The sequence below is a fragment of the Euprymna scolopes genome, chromosome 40 (assembly GCF_053919585.1).
Source record: "Euprymna scolopes isolate OS-2025 chromosome 40, ASM5391958v1, whole genome shotgun sequence".
Taxonomy (NCBI): Eukaryota; Metazoa; Mollusca; class Cephalopoda; order Sepiida; family Sepiolidae; genus Euprymna; species Euprymna scolopes.
The window spans coordinates 43,582,605-43,596,040 of NC_136521.1; the positions used below are offsets into that span (position 1 = coordinate 43,582,605).

Consider the following 13,436-nt stretch of genomic DNA (forward strand, 5'->3'; position numbering starts at 1 on the left):
CAGCAAACTAAGTATTATGGTATCTGTTCAATGCATGGGGATTGATACTGATTAGTGATGACAATATCACATTTACTCTGACTTTTTGTCGGAAATTACTGGGCCAATTTGACTGAAATTTTGTATGAACCTTTATTATGATAAGGTGCAGCGAACCAAGTATTATGGTATCTGTTTAATGCCCAGTTAAAGATTAATAGAAATTAGTATTTAATGCAAAAATGAGCACAAATTTAATCATATTCAAGCATCAATTTAACATAAAACACTCATTCTGTCAATAGGCTATAATATTTTCTTGTTTTTTTTTTTTAATGGGCTAAAATGTCTAGTTAATTTCATAATCCTTAAAGTCTTCCTTTCTTTTACCACCAGTAATAAATGTAGTGTAGTGATTGGCCACTATTTGTTTAAAAAAACTGTCAAGGTTAACAGTGACAGCATATGAAACTTTGTTACCAGTAAGGATTGAGTGACCATGAAACAAGTAAGAGCAAAGGTTGAAAGGATAGCCAGCAACCGCCAAAGGTGGGGTGGGGTGGGGTGGGGGGCAACAACAGGCAATTGCCCTTGTGGAAATCTCAGACAGAAAATGGAACACCTCCTCAGTGGCTGCAATGATGGACCAATTTATACTAACAAAGGCTTTAACCTTGATGCTCATTAATTGATTCAGTATTGGCATGGTAAGAGATGATGATTTAGTAGAGGGGACTAAGTTGCAAGAGAAGAGTCTGACAATTGCACAGATGGGTTGGAAGAAGAGATCAGACGTAAACTTGATAGCCAATGAAATTTACTACCAAAACAGCAGCAGTAACTCTATGAAGCAAATGGATGACAGAAGATATTGTTTTGAACAGCTTATGTTGTAGGCTTATATATAATCATGCTTATCGGCTGTTTTCACTTATGAAGTATTTAATTTCGGCTTCAAGATAATGTTGGGTCATCAGGAGAGAATATGTACCATTTCGGGACCTTCCTCTTTTTGGTTATTTCACTTGTAGACGTGTATATAATTGTGTATATCAGCTGTTTTCACTTATGGGGTTTTTCATTTTGGCCTCCAGATAATGTCGGATCATGAGGAGAAAATATGCACTGTTTCAGGGACCTTCCTCTCGACTGCTTTTCTGCATATCAGGCCTCTCCCTTGCTGATGTGAGACCCCATTCTCTGAATTTCATTTAAAAGAACTGTTCAATACAATAAAAATAGGGCATTTAATGATTTAGCGTTTCATGTGCTGTTTAACGGTTGAGCATCTCCCATATTCTTTAAGATGCACTCTCACTAAAAAGAAAAAGTATTAAAATAAAAAAAAGTAATAAAAACTTGGCATGATCAGATATGATGATATCCTTAAATCGATGCAGTATTGTCGAAATAAATTGTTTTTCTTACATTCCAGAAAGCCCTACTTCTGTTCCCAAAATATTGCAAATCTGAAAATATTGAACTCTTTGAAGAAGCCAGCTGTATCCTCTGGTTCACCCTGGTATTGTAAGTATTAATACATATTTTTTGGTTATGGTCAGCTAATATGCTTCCTAACTTCCGGCGTTGCTGCTACCAGAAGTGGTGACAAAGCAAAGCTGTTCCTTCACTTTTTTTTTTTCTTTCTTTCTTTCACGCCTATATACTTTTTTTTTTTTTTAATAACGTTTTTCCGATCATTCTCTTTTTATTTAATAATCATTGAAAAAAATTTTCCGTCTTATTTTAATTAAGAATTATTGAAATGAGTTTTATTTTTTATATTATTTTTTGTTTTTAAGAATTATTGAAAACACTTTTTAAAATCTTTACAAAAACTATTTTAGAAATATTATGTATTGGGTATGTTTTTTTATGATACTTGAAATTTTACTTGGATTTCAATTATTTTATTTTTATACTTTCATTATTTTTTCATTAGATTTGAAAACTACCATGTTATAGTAAGCTGGGAAGCAGTCCTATGATATTGTGTACTACAGACAGTTCTAGGGTAGGGTTTGATTATTTAAGAGGACGGCTTAATAAGAACTTATCTACATTAGATTTGAAAAATTCAAATAAACTTATTTTTAAAATTAAAAAAGAAAAACATTTTTATAATTTCATAAATATATTTCTAATAACATTTCAAATAAAAAATCTTTTTTTAATTTTGTAATTAAAAGTGCAAATAAAACTAATTGTGTTATTTTTATCTGTATAATTTAATTTTTATTGTATGCTTTTCAATAATGTCCTTTTATATTTTAATCCAATAAATTGTTTCACAAGAGAAATACTTCAAGAGCAATAAAAGTTAAGGACCTGATTCGCCTTGTCACCACTTCCGGTAGCACTATGCCAGAAGTTAGGAAGTACATTAGCTGACTATAACCTTTTTTCTGTTTACAAATTATGGAGCGGGGGGGGGGGGGGGGGGCTTTTTTTTTTCTCTTTTAAAAAAAAAAAAAAAATCAACTTTTACTTCAGTATCATTGATGGATAACTTGTTCTTCATAATCAGTTTAACGTTAGTTTTACATGCTGACATGTGTTGGACCGTTTTAATAACTTGACTCCCAAACTAATCTATCGCTGGCCAAGTTTTTATGGCAAAGTCACTAAGTCATGACTAGGGCTGTGGCCACAGAATTTTTTTTTTTTTTTCATTCTTTTGACTCTGGTATATATCCAACACAGACACACTTAATCAAGCAAGAACCACATCCATCTGTATAAAAACATATAAGATATTAACAGATATATACTCAAGAGTCAAAACAATGAGAAGAATATGTTATCACAGCCTTACTCATGACATGAGTTTATTGCAAGAATATAAAAATTCTGTGTAGGCACATATTTTTATGGCTTTTGTGGTACCCCCCCCCCAAAAAAAAAAAAACAAAGAAACAGAAGAAACTCTATATTTAGAAATTTAAAAGAAATGGAATTGAAGTTGGAGATTCAGAACAAAATCAGTAAATATATCTGAATGGGGGAGAAAAATATGGTTATCATCCCATCACTACTGACTATAAATGAAGCTGAATTGCAGTAAATAGATGCAGTTATAATCAAGAATTTTTTTTTTTTTTTATTATGTACTTAACTGCTCATCAAAGCTGAAGGTTAAGAGTTAACGAGTCAGGTAGACTGTAAAAAAAAAAACAACCTTGTGATTAACAGCAATGGTGGAACTTGTGTAAGGTTTGATCATTTAAGAGGATGGCTCAACAACAATTTATTTTCATTAGATTTGAAAACTACCATGTTATAGTAAGCTGTGAAGCAGTCCTACGATATTGTGTACTACAGACAGTTCTAGGGTAGGGTTTGATTATTTAAGAAGGCGGCTCAATAAGAACTTATCTACATTAGATTTGAAAAACAATCATGTTATAGTCAGCTGGGAAGCAGCCCTGCAGTATTGTTTCACAGCCCAACGATTCTATGGAAGAAATTTTGTTAATGGAATTTCCGTTTAGTTTTACGTACTGATGGAGAGTAAGGGAAATTATTGATAGTTGTTGTAGCGAGACAATTAGTTGTTGCTGATGTTGGGAGGTGGGGGGGGGCATAGATTGGAGCTTAGTCGATGAGATTGGTTAAAGAAGGCAGTTTTTATTTTTAATAATTATAATGACCCCACCAACACAGGCGAGAAGGAAAGCTTGGGAAATTCAGTGCTTGTTAAGATTCTATTGAGATTGATTTTTTTTTTTTTTTTTTTTTTTTTTGTACTTGTACAGTATAGTCAAGACATTAAAAAATGAAAATACCGAGAGAAAAAAAAAAAAAGGTTACATTGTACATATCTGTTTTGGACTGAAGGTCTCCGAAAAAAAAAAAAAAAAAAAAATTTTTTTTTTAATTTGATCGAGTAGTTTTTATTTTATAGCAGAAAAACACGTTTTTATGAGAGCACGTTGAAGTCAGCCATTACGAAATTTGTTGAACACACCAAAGGGAGATAACTCCAGTTAAAGCATCATCACCCCTTCCCATTCTTTATTATTAGCTTTTCTTCCTAAAAATCGAACCTATTGTTTTTTTTCGCTGTCAAATAAAAACTACTTGATGAAATTAAGTGAAATTTTATTTCAGAGAACTTCAGACTATAACAAGTACGTACCATATAACTTTTTTCAATATTTTCATTTTTTAATATCTTGACTAAACTGTATAAGCGCCATTTTTATATTTTAACAAAAACAATGTTACCTTGATTGTCATGTTGAAAATAGTAATATATCCAAAAATTACGAAAAATCAAAGAAAATTATTTCTAGTCATAAGTAATTTTTACAGAAAATTTAGTAAAATCGCATTTAGGCAGTAGGAGGGTATACAAAAGGGACATAACTCCGACAGGAATATTTTAGATTACTTTTGTCATGGCTGCAATATGACCTTAAACTATATTCAGTGGTGAGGCCACAGCTTGCGGGCTTTGGGGAGTGTGGAGCCACCCTTTAATTGCCATTGCTCCCAGGTCCACTCTGACCCGGAGTGGTAGTACCTGTTAGGGTCCCAACTATGGGTTAAATAGAAACCGACTTGAAAATAACAAATATATTCTATTAAAAAATTTTTCTTCAAAATCTTTGGATTCGACATTAAATAACCTGAATAGGATTGATATGCCGTAAAACAAAAACAACCAACCAACCAACCGTTCATTCTACTTGTGTTAGGCTGTTTGAAGATATCTGCTTCCTGACCAAACACCAAACATTGATGTTTTTTTTTTTTTTTTTTTCAAAAACTATCATGTTCTGCAAAGGTAAAAAAAAAACTACGTACCGGACTTCCTACCCTGATGAAGCTATTTATAACGAAATATATCAGACTTATAACAATAAAAGTAAATAAAATGATTTCATTATTTCTGACGCTTTAAAGTCTTCAAATTTCTCATTTAAATTTTATTCAAAATAAGTGTCTTCTAAACTGTGTGACCATATTTTTACGTATGTATGTTTGTATATCTGCTTAAAACTTTCGACAGAGACGACCGATTTTCACAAGATCGGTATCGTTTTTAAGCTCGACCTTTCAGCCGACAAATATCGAAAAATTGGCTGAAAACATTCATTCCGTCACTCTCATATGGCCACTTTTCTTCAAGAAGGGGTCGCTTTTTTTCGCCGATATTTTCGAAAGTCATCCCCTCTTTTCGATTAACTGGCCTTAATTTAAACCTTTGCCACTTCTGTTTTGGCGATGGACGCAACAGCAAAGATGTCACTTTTTAAACGTTCTTTTCCTCCTTTGCGGTATGCGTTCACGGCTGCTTGCCTACTACCATTTTCTTTCTTTTTTTTTTTTTTTTTTCTTCTTCTCAACACACACCTCCGAGCACCTAGGCACATTTTACTATAAGTGACAAATAATCTTGGAAAATTACAAAATAATCAACTTTGAGATAAGAGTTGATCCTACCAACATCCAAACCTTTCTCCAATTAAACCTCTTTTTAATTTTTTGGTCTCTACTTAAAATGTACAAAAGGATTTTTTGATTTGAAATTGTATTTATTTTTTGTTTTTGTTTTTATTTAGGCAGCAGTTATTTTATGACTGTGGTATCAGTGACTTCACATTCAAAGACATGAGAGAACCAAGTAAGTATCATTACATTTTGTCTGAAGAAGGCTTTGAAAAACTTTGAAAAGTTCTTGAAAATGGACATTGAAAATCTGTACGAACCCTGTAAGGTACATGGAGCTGTTGACAGCTACCAGTTTCTTGCGTCTGAAAATTATGTTCATCACGAATGTATATGAACGCATAAAACTGAACAAAATTATTAAGAACTTTTTCTCTTGACGCAATCCTCTATCCTGTATAAGAGCCAAAATGTGTCATAGATGGAGTGCTGTTGCCATATCTCGGAAAAGCTCCTTGGCGCTCTCTTTCCTTGCGTTGACAGGGTTCAAAATCTAGTAGGTGATATCTTGCAACCTCTTTCCTACAGAAAAGACTTTGTGGGTCTATCTCTGTTCTCTTCTTTTATTTTTATTTTTATTTTTTTTTAACATAGGAGTCACCACCTATCAAGGCCCGGAGGCCACTCTAGGATAAGGGTTATAGTGTAGAGTAGTCAGTGGGACAATATTGTAGTAATTGTTAGTAATGGAAATTTGGTAAATTGGATTACTTAAGGGGGCGGTTCAAGAATTTGTTTATGTTGGACTTGAAGACAACCAAGTTGTAGTCACCTGGAAAGCAGGCAAATGAAAGTTCCACACACGTGCAGTTCTCCTACAAAAAAATACTTTGTGAGTCTATTTCTGCTCTATTGTTTTCATGTCAAATGCGCAAAACATTTACAACAAACACTCGTCTAGCTAACAACCACTGTCAATAATTTCCTCTACTCTCTATCTGACCTAAAACGCAAATTCCATAAACGAAGTTTTTCTGAGAACTGCCCACTTGTGGAACTCTATACTGTGAGGCTGCTTTCCAGCTGCCTACAACATGGTTGTTTTTAAGTCCCATGTAAACAAGTTTAAGAACTTGTTTACATGGGACTTGAGGCGTCCTGTAAATAATCAAATCCTACCCGATTTCCACCACTACTGATCATTACAGTGGTGTCTCACCAACCACCTAGCGCTCAATCAACCCTTATCCTTTAGTGGCTTTCGGGCCTTGATAAGCAGTGACCCCCCTTGTATAAAAAAAATGGAAACTGTAAATCCATATGAACTAAAACTATTTTATACATTTGTTTAGTTGTCAGAAAGGGAGATAACTTATTCGAGTTATCTCCCTTGGTTTCACTATTCATTTTGTTTCACGCTGAGGTTATTTCCTCCCTGTTATTTTGCTTGTGCTACATATCAGGATCAGATCACCATCAATTAATCTCTTTCATGTTTTAAGCACCCTCCCCCATACATCCCATCCTTATATGGCTTTGAGCTATCGACATCAATGTGGGTCACTTTGAAAAGTTTAGTATGACTAACAGCAGATGACATGGCCGTGCCAATTGAAGCGTCGTTGTGTGACATTTTCTCATGGGAACCTGTTGAGTGTGGCAGGCAATTTTCTCCAGCCAGTGCACTGTAGCCAGGATCGTGTCATTTTGGCATCCCGTCTCACAGCCATGTAGTAAAAAAAAGATGAGAGGATAATTGAGATTTAGAAACAAGTCTCTACATTTTGATTACAAGTATTATTGTTTTGTGTAAACCGTGAAAACGATGCAAATATGACAGCCATACATTTTTACTTATGAATGAAGTATACAGTTTGTAAATGTTTGAATGTCAAACCTTACTTATTAATTTCCGCAGCTCCTACAATTACGACCCGTTGACCTTAGAGAAGGCATTTGGCGACAAGTGGCGAGATGCCCCAAGGCATTGATCAGAATAGTCTTAGCTTTAAAACTGATGTTTGTCAAGATATGGAGTTCAGGGTTTTGACTCTTGAATGTATTGGGCAAAATGAAGTTTGTGGTGCTACGATGGTACCTTCAATAAGTTTCCTGACATTTTTGTACAGGCATTTAAAATTGTCATAGACTCTTGAAAATTATGTTATTGCTATACATCTTATGAGATGACTTGTCAATTTTTATGATTTCAGGTTCAAATGAACAGCTACAGCAGGAATTGGAATACACTGTACTAAAGCCTGATTGTCACAGCTGGTGAATTTGAAAAATGTAATCTGGGCGTGAGGACACTTTAAAAGAAAGATATGCAATAAAATTCTGTTTTTAAACTTGGAAATAATGCCACAGAGATATATGGAATGTTTCAGACTGCTTTTGGACCATCTTGTATGAATCCAGCATCAGTTTTCGAGTGGCATAAGAGATTCACGGAAGGTAGGGAGTCTGAGGGATGAGATGTGGTAATAGTAAGAAAGTCAGAATATCAAAGTTAGTTGTCCAAATAAAGAATTTCATGGATTAGGACTGTCGTATGTCTATAGAGACAATTAGTGCACAGTTTGATGTCGGTTTGGGAACTGAATATAATTATTTGCGAGGAACTGAAGATTTGTGAAGTTTGTCCCAAAGATGTCATGGGTATCAAGACAGTTCCTCGTCCTCTCTATAGTCCAGACCTTGTTCCCTGTGACTTTTGGTTATTCCCTAAGCTCAAGGAAAACCATGGAGGTTGTCATTATGAGACGATTGGGAAGATGAAAGAGGCCGTGACGAGGGAAAACGACACCCTCATACAAGAGGACTTCCATGGAGTTTTTCAGAAGTTGGTGGAATTGTACAATGAATGCATTGCAGTCTGAGGAGATTACTTCAAAGAGGACTAGAGTTTAATGTGTGTACTATCAATAAAAATACTCATGCAAAAAGTTTTGAAACTTGTTGAAGGTACTCACCATATGATTATTATTAACTGGAAGTTGCTAGTGGGTTGTGTCTGTGTGTGTGCAAGCTTCTGCTGATACCAGGATTTTGCAAATCTGTTTCCTACACATGCAAGAGGTTAGACATGTGTATTGTATACTGCCACTGTTGCATAGGATGTAATTACCTTGGTGTATCTTTTTCTCTGCGTTTAATGTGTCACTGTTTGCTGCTTTCACATTAGTCATGGTGCTATACTTTAACTTTGAACTTGGTGTCAGTTTCCTGTGCTGGTGATGAGACTTGATACCAATAAAACTAATATCGACTCAGAAAGGATCGTACATAAAATTGCTGTTTGTGTTGAATTCTTGTGGCATATGCAAGTGATTATTTAATAAGATATATGCTTCCAATTTTTATATATATATATATATATATATATATATATATATATAAAAATGTTGCCCAAACGTACCAATATATATATATATATATATATATATATATATATATATATATATATTGGTACGTTTGGGCAACATTTTTGTTTTGTTGAACACTAGGAATAATTTCCGTTTGTTTCTCTTGAGATGATGGGACAATGTTCGACTATTGTGTTTGAGTGTAAAAAGAAATTCTGTATAGCTGCAAACGTTTTCAATTCCCATGAGTCATCTTCAGGTGTGTGATGAATTGAATTAAAAAATTGAGTTTGTTGAAAAAGTCAATTAAAATCATACCCTCTCCCTCATTGAGCCTTATGGCGTGTTTGTTTATGCGATTGAGTAGGGCTTCTATGATGGAAAGCTCAAGTTACAATATGAGGTGGCTAAAATGGCAGTATTTTTTATTGATATATTTCTGAATTCATTTCTGGGGGTGTCGTGTAATACTAGATGTTGGTAGATGAAGCTATCAGAAGACGGGCGATATGTAAGCTGACAATATATGCTGATATATGAATTGTTTGTGGAGACACATTTCCCTATAAGGTGTTTGAAAAAATACACAGCATTACTGATGTTGAGCAAATTATCAGGTTCTTGCGCAATAGTAAGTCATTTTAGATTTTTTGGAAAAAAGTTTTTTTTTTTTTTTTTTTTTTTTTTTTTTTTTTTTTTGTAAGTTGTGTAAATATTGTCATTGTGTCTCCCTTTACAGAGCAAAAACGTTGCATCCTCATCTGCAGTGCAGTCGTTAACTTCATGCGCTTCAAAGCAAACCGCGTCCCAATTGTTGAGTCCATCTTGGAAAAAGTGGTAAGTTATTTATTTTGTTTTCTTGTAGCAAATTAAACTTAGTTTTTGTTTTGTTGGCAATTATATTTTTTCTTTTCTTTTAAAAAATGGGTGCTAATGCACTTACTGATCCACACTTTTTAAAATTTTTCTTTTTTATTCAATTGTAAGGTTAAAGTTCATAATAGGTACAAAACGCCCTCCTCTCCTCATGTTAAGAATGGCTTTTTAAATGTTATTTCAGCACGGATCAATAAGTGCGCTAGTACCAAAGAATGTTTTGATACTTGTCCAAAATTCCCCCTATATTTAAAAAATTTTTTAAAAAAACTAAAGAAAAATTGGTTTGAAAATTTAAAATGTTAAATCTCAAGTCAAATTAATGGCGGCTATTGAATTGTCACGTCGCAGTAATAATATAAAGAAATTACAAAAAAAGATAAAGTAAAAAATTAATTATCAATGAAAATAGTTTTCAAATACAACGAAAATTAAATTTTGCTAAATTGGCCAAAAATTAGTGTTGGGACGATTCCTAATTTTTATACGATTCCGATTCCGATTCCAGGAAAATATTGATTAACGATTCCGATACCAAGTACGATTCCGATTCCTAGGGAATTTATTGTTTTGAAATATACCAGGTAGTTTTATACTTATGGTCGGTAGTTCCCAAATATGTTCCCTAACTTTGGAAGAGATATTTTATGTCTACACCGTCGTGTTTTGGTTTAAATAAAATTATTATATAGTAAACTAAACGGAAAAATTAGCAAAATTTATTTTAGAGAAAATTTATTTTACTTAATTGGAATACAGAAAAAAAACTCCAAGAAAATAGAATTTATCCTTCAGAGAAAAAACAAATAAAATAGAATTTATATAACAGAACAAAAACAAGAAAATTAGAGAATAAATACACACGATTCATTATTTTGGTCCTCATAATTAACAGATTTAATGAATTAAATAAAAAAAATATAGCGGAAGAGAAAGAAAATATATACTAATTAAATATAAAAAAGATAAATATTTGATTTAATAATTTATAAATGAACGTGCGTAATGAAAAAAAAAAACAATATACCACGTGACATGGCGCCGTAGATACAAAATAACCTTTCCAAAGTTAACGACCATATATGAGAAATACCATTAATCGAAAGTTTTTGTGTTTTATACCAAAAGGTAGGTATAGCGAAAAGTTACAATTAAAGGAATTTCAAAAACAATTTTTTGTTTAGCTATTGATAGTTGTATTTGTGACGGCAGTTCTTCAGACCTCCATAATTCATAAGGAGTAGTTAACACCTATTATTTTTTCTTACTTTTTCATTGCTTTTACACGTTTCTAACGTGAAGAATAAGTTTAGCCAAACTAATTTTGAAATAGGGTATATCAAAGAACACATATAAAAATGATACCACTATAAAAAACAAATGAAATACTAGATAAAATTGAGCAAACATAATTGCCAAAATTACAGAAAAAGATAAAAAAAACAAACAAAAAATGGTGAAGTTTGTTGAGTGAAATGAATTATTGAAAGAAAATTAATTGAACTAATAGAAATGTTAAATAAAAAAATGTCACATTTCAATATTTTTTTAATAATCAAATTCTCAGGGTTGTCGAAATTAAAAATTAAGTGATTTTTTTTTTTTTATTAGACTTCTTTCGAAGCTTGTTACCTTGAAAAATACATTTAAAACCCTGTTTTTTTTTTAAATAAATTGAAAAATAAATGCAATTAAAAAAATTTAATTGATAATTGAAACTTTAAAAACATATTAAACATTGAAAAATTACTTATCTCATAAATTAACTTAAAAATTAAATCTTTTTTTTTTTTTTTTTTTTTTGAGAGAGAGAGAGAGAGAGTGCTTTAAAATCGCCGGGGAGTGCCGCCTAAAATTTTAAAGAAGTAAATTTTAGGAGTTTAGTGCCTTTCAAAGACGGTTATCATAATTTATTATCATTTAATTTCCTTTTTTTTTTCCTCCCCCCCCCCCACCTTTCCACGTGGTTCAGTAGTTAACCAGTGCTCCAGTTGCTGTCAGTCAGCTATCTTTACCTAAGTTTTAATTTCTAGTTAAAAGAATTTTTCATGAATGGAATCAGCATTTTTAAAAATTATTTTTTTAGTTGTATATATTGTATTTACTCTTTGAAATTAAGGAGGGTTAAAAAAATTGGTGACACCTAGATGGTGACGTAGGCAAAAAAAAAAAGACACTGCGATTTCGACCCTCACTAATAAAACTGCTCTGAGTGACTAGTTGGTAATTTTTTGTTCCTTTTCTTTTTTATTTTGCTCCTCCAATTTATTTGAATGCTTCATAGTTAAATGTTTTAACATGTTGGTTGTGGTCATGTTAGATGGTTTTATTCCTCGTGATATTTTAATTTGACAGACTTTGCAAATGGGTTTCAACTCATCATCTTCAAAAAGACTTTTTTTGGGACTTTGGGCCATATTAGAAAATTCAGTTTATCTGTAAACAAATAATTTACTATTAAATTTTGGGGTTTGTATTACTGTACACATAGATTCGAAAAAATTGTCAAAAAACAAATATATAACAAACAAATATTATCAAAGGCAAGATAAGTTACTTTTCTACCAAACTGGGTAATTTATTTTGTTTTTATTCAATGTAACATGTTTATTCAGCTCGAAAAACATGCAGTGTTTACCGATGTATTGGAAAATTCAAAATGGCGCCTGACACTCTTTAACATGGTAAGTTTGGGAAAAGGTGTTATAAATAATAAACTAGACAAAATACTATTAAAAAAACACCGAATATATGTCAAAATATGTCACGGTAACATATATTGAGCGAGTTTCTAGCGGTATTTTGTTTTGTTTATTATTTATAACATCTTTTCCTGAACTTACTGTGTTAAAGAGTGTCGGGCGCCATTTTGAATTTTCCAATACATCGGTAAACACTGTATGCTTTTCGAGCTGAATAAACATGTTACATTGAATTAAAACCCGAAAAATATATCCAGTTAGGTAGAAAAATAACTTATCTTGCCTTTGATAACATGTATTTGTTATATATTTGTTTTTTGACAACTTTTTCGAATCTATGTGTACAGTAATACAAACCCGCATTTTCTTTTGAATTTTTTTTTTGGTTGACTGTGTTCAATTCACACATGGTTGATGCGGTTCAATATTGCTAAACTATAAGTCCTTAGTAAAATTCTATTTATAAATACTTTTTAAAATGAAATTATTTAATTAATCGTAAATATTATTTAGACATAAAAATTAATTGATTACAAAACCTTTTAAAAATATATATATTAATTTCTTTTTCATTCGGCAAAAAACTGCACAAAACACTTTTAATTTTCAATTTAAAATTCTAGAAAAAAGATTATATTATTCTGCTTTTAATATAATCAAATTCAGGGTTTTATCTTTCTGGAGAAAAAAAAAATTATGGATTTTATTTCAATTAAATTAAAAAAAAAAAAACTTGACTGCATTGAATTAATTACCCTTAAATTAACGAAGGGGTTATTTAATAACTTTAGGTTTGGAAGAGATAGGTATGGGGTCGATTTTTTTGAAACTTCAAAAGAAACCGACTACTGTCAAAACTTTGCGAAATAATACAACGTGATCAATTTCATTTTAGAGATATTTCTTTCAAAAGCCTTCTTTTAAAAAAAGAAAAAAAAAGTATATTGTTCTATTAAACCTTTTACTGTTTAAATAATTTGACTTTGCTCGTTTTATTTTAAGAAAATATAAGTTGAAAAAGCATTTTCATTCACTATTAGAAGATTTGTCAGTTTTTTTTTTTATTTTTACTCGCAATGCAGAGCCCTGCATACTTCTTTTCAAGTTAACTCTTTTG

The 13,436-nt window shown here is 31.9% G+C and overlaps 1 protein-coding gene across 1 annotated transcript in view; it reads left to right on the forward strand.

Annotated features, from left to right (window-relative positions):
• Positions 1-13,436, forward strand: part of LOC145265505 (uncharacterized) — a 55,561-nt gene that overhangs the window by 18,663 nt on the left and 23,462 nt on the right. The window contains exons 4-6 of the mRNA XM_080121404.1: positions 1,415-1,506; positions 5,547-5,608; positions 9,481-9,578. Coding sequence (XP_079977530.1) covers positions 1,415-1,506; positions 5,547-5,608; positions 9,481-9,578 — 252 coding nt within the window. The remainder of the gene's footprint in view (positions 1-1,414; positions 1,507-5,546; positions 5,609-9,480; positions 9,579-13,436) is intronic.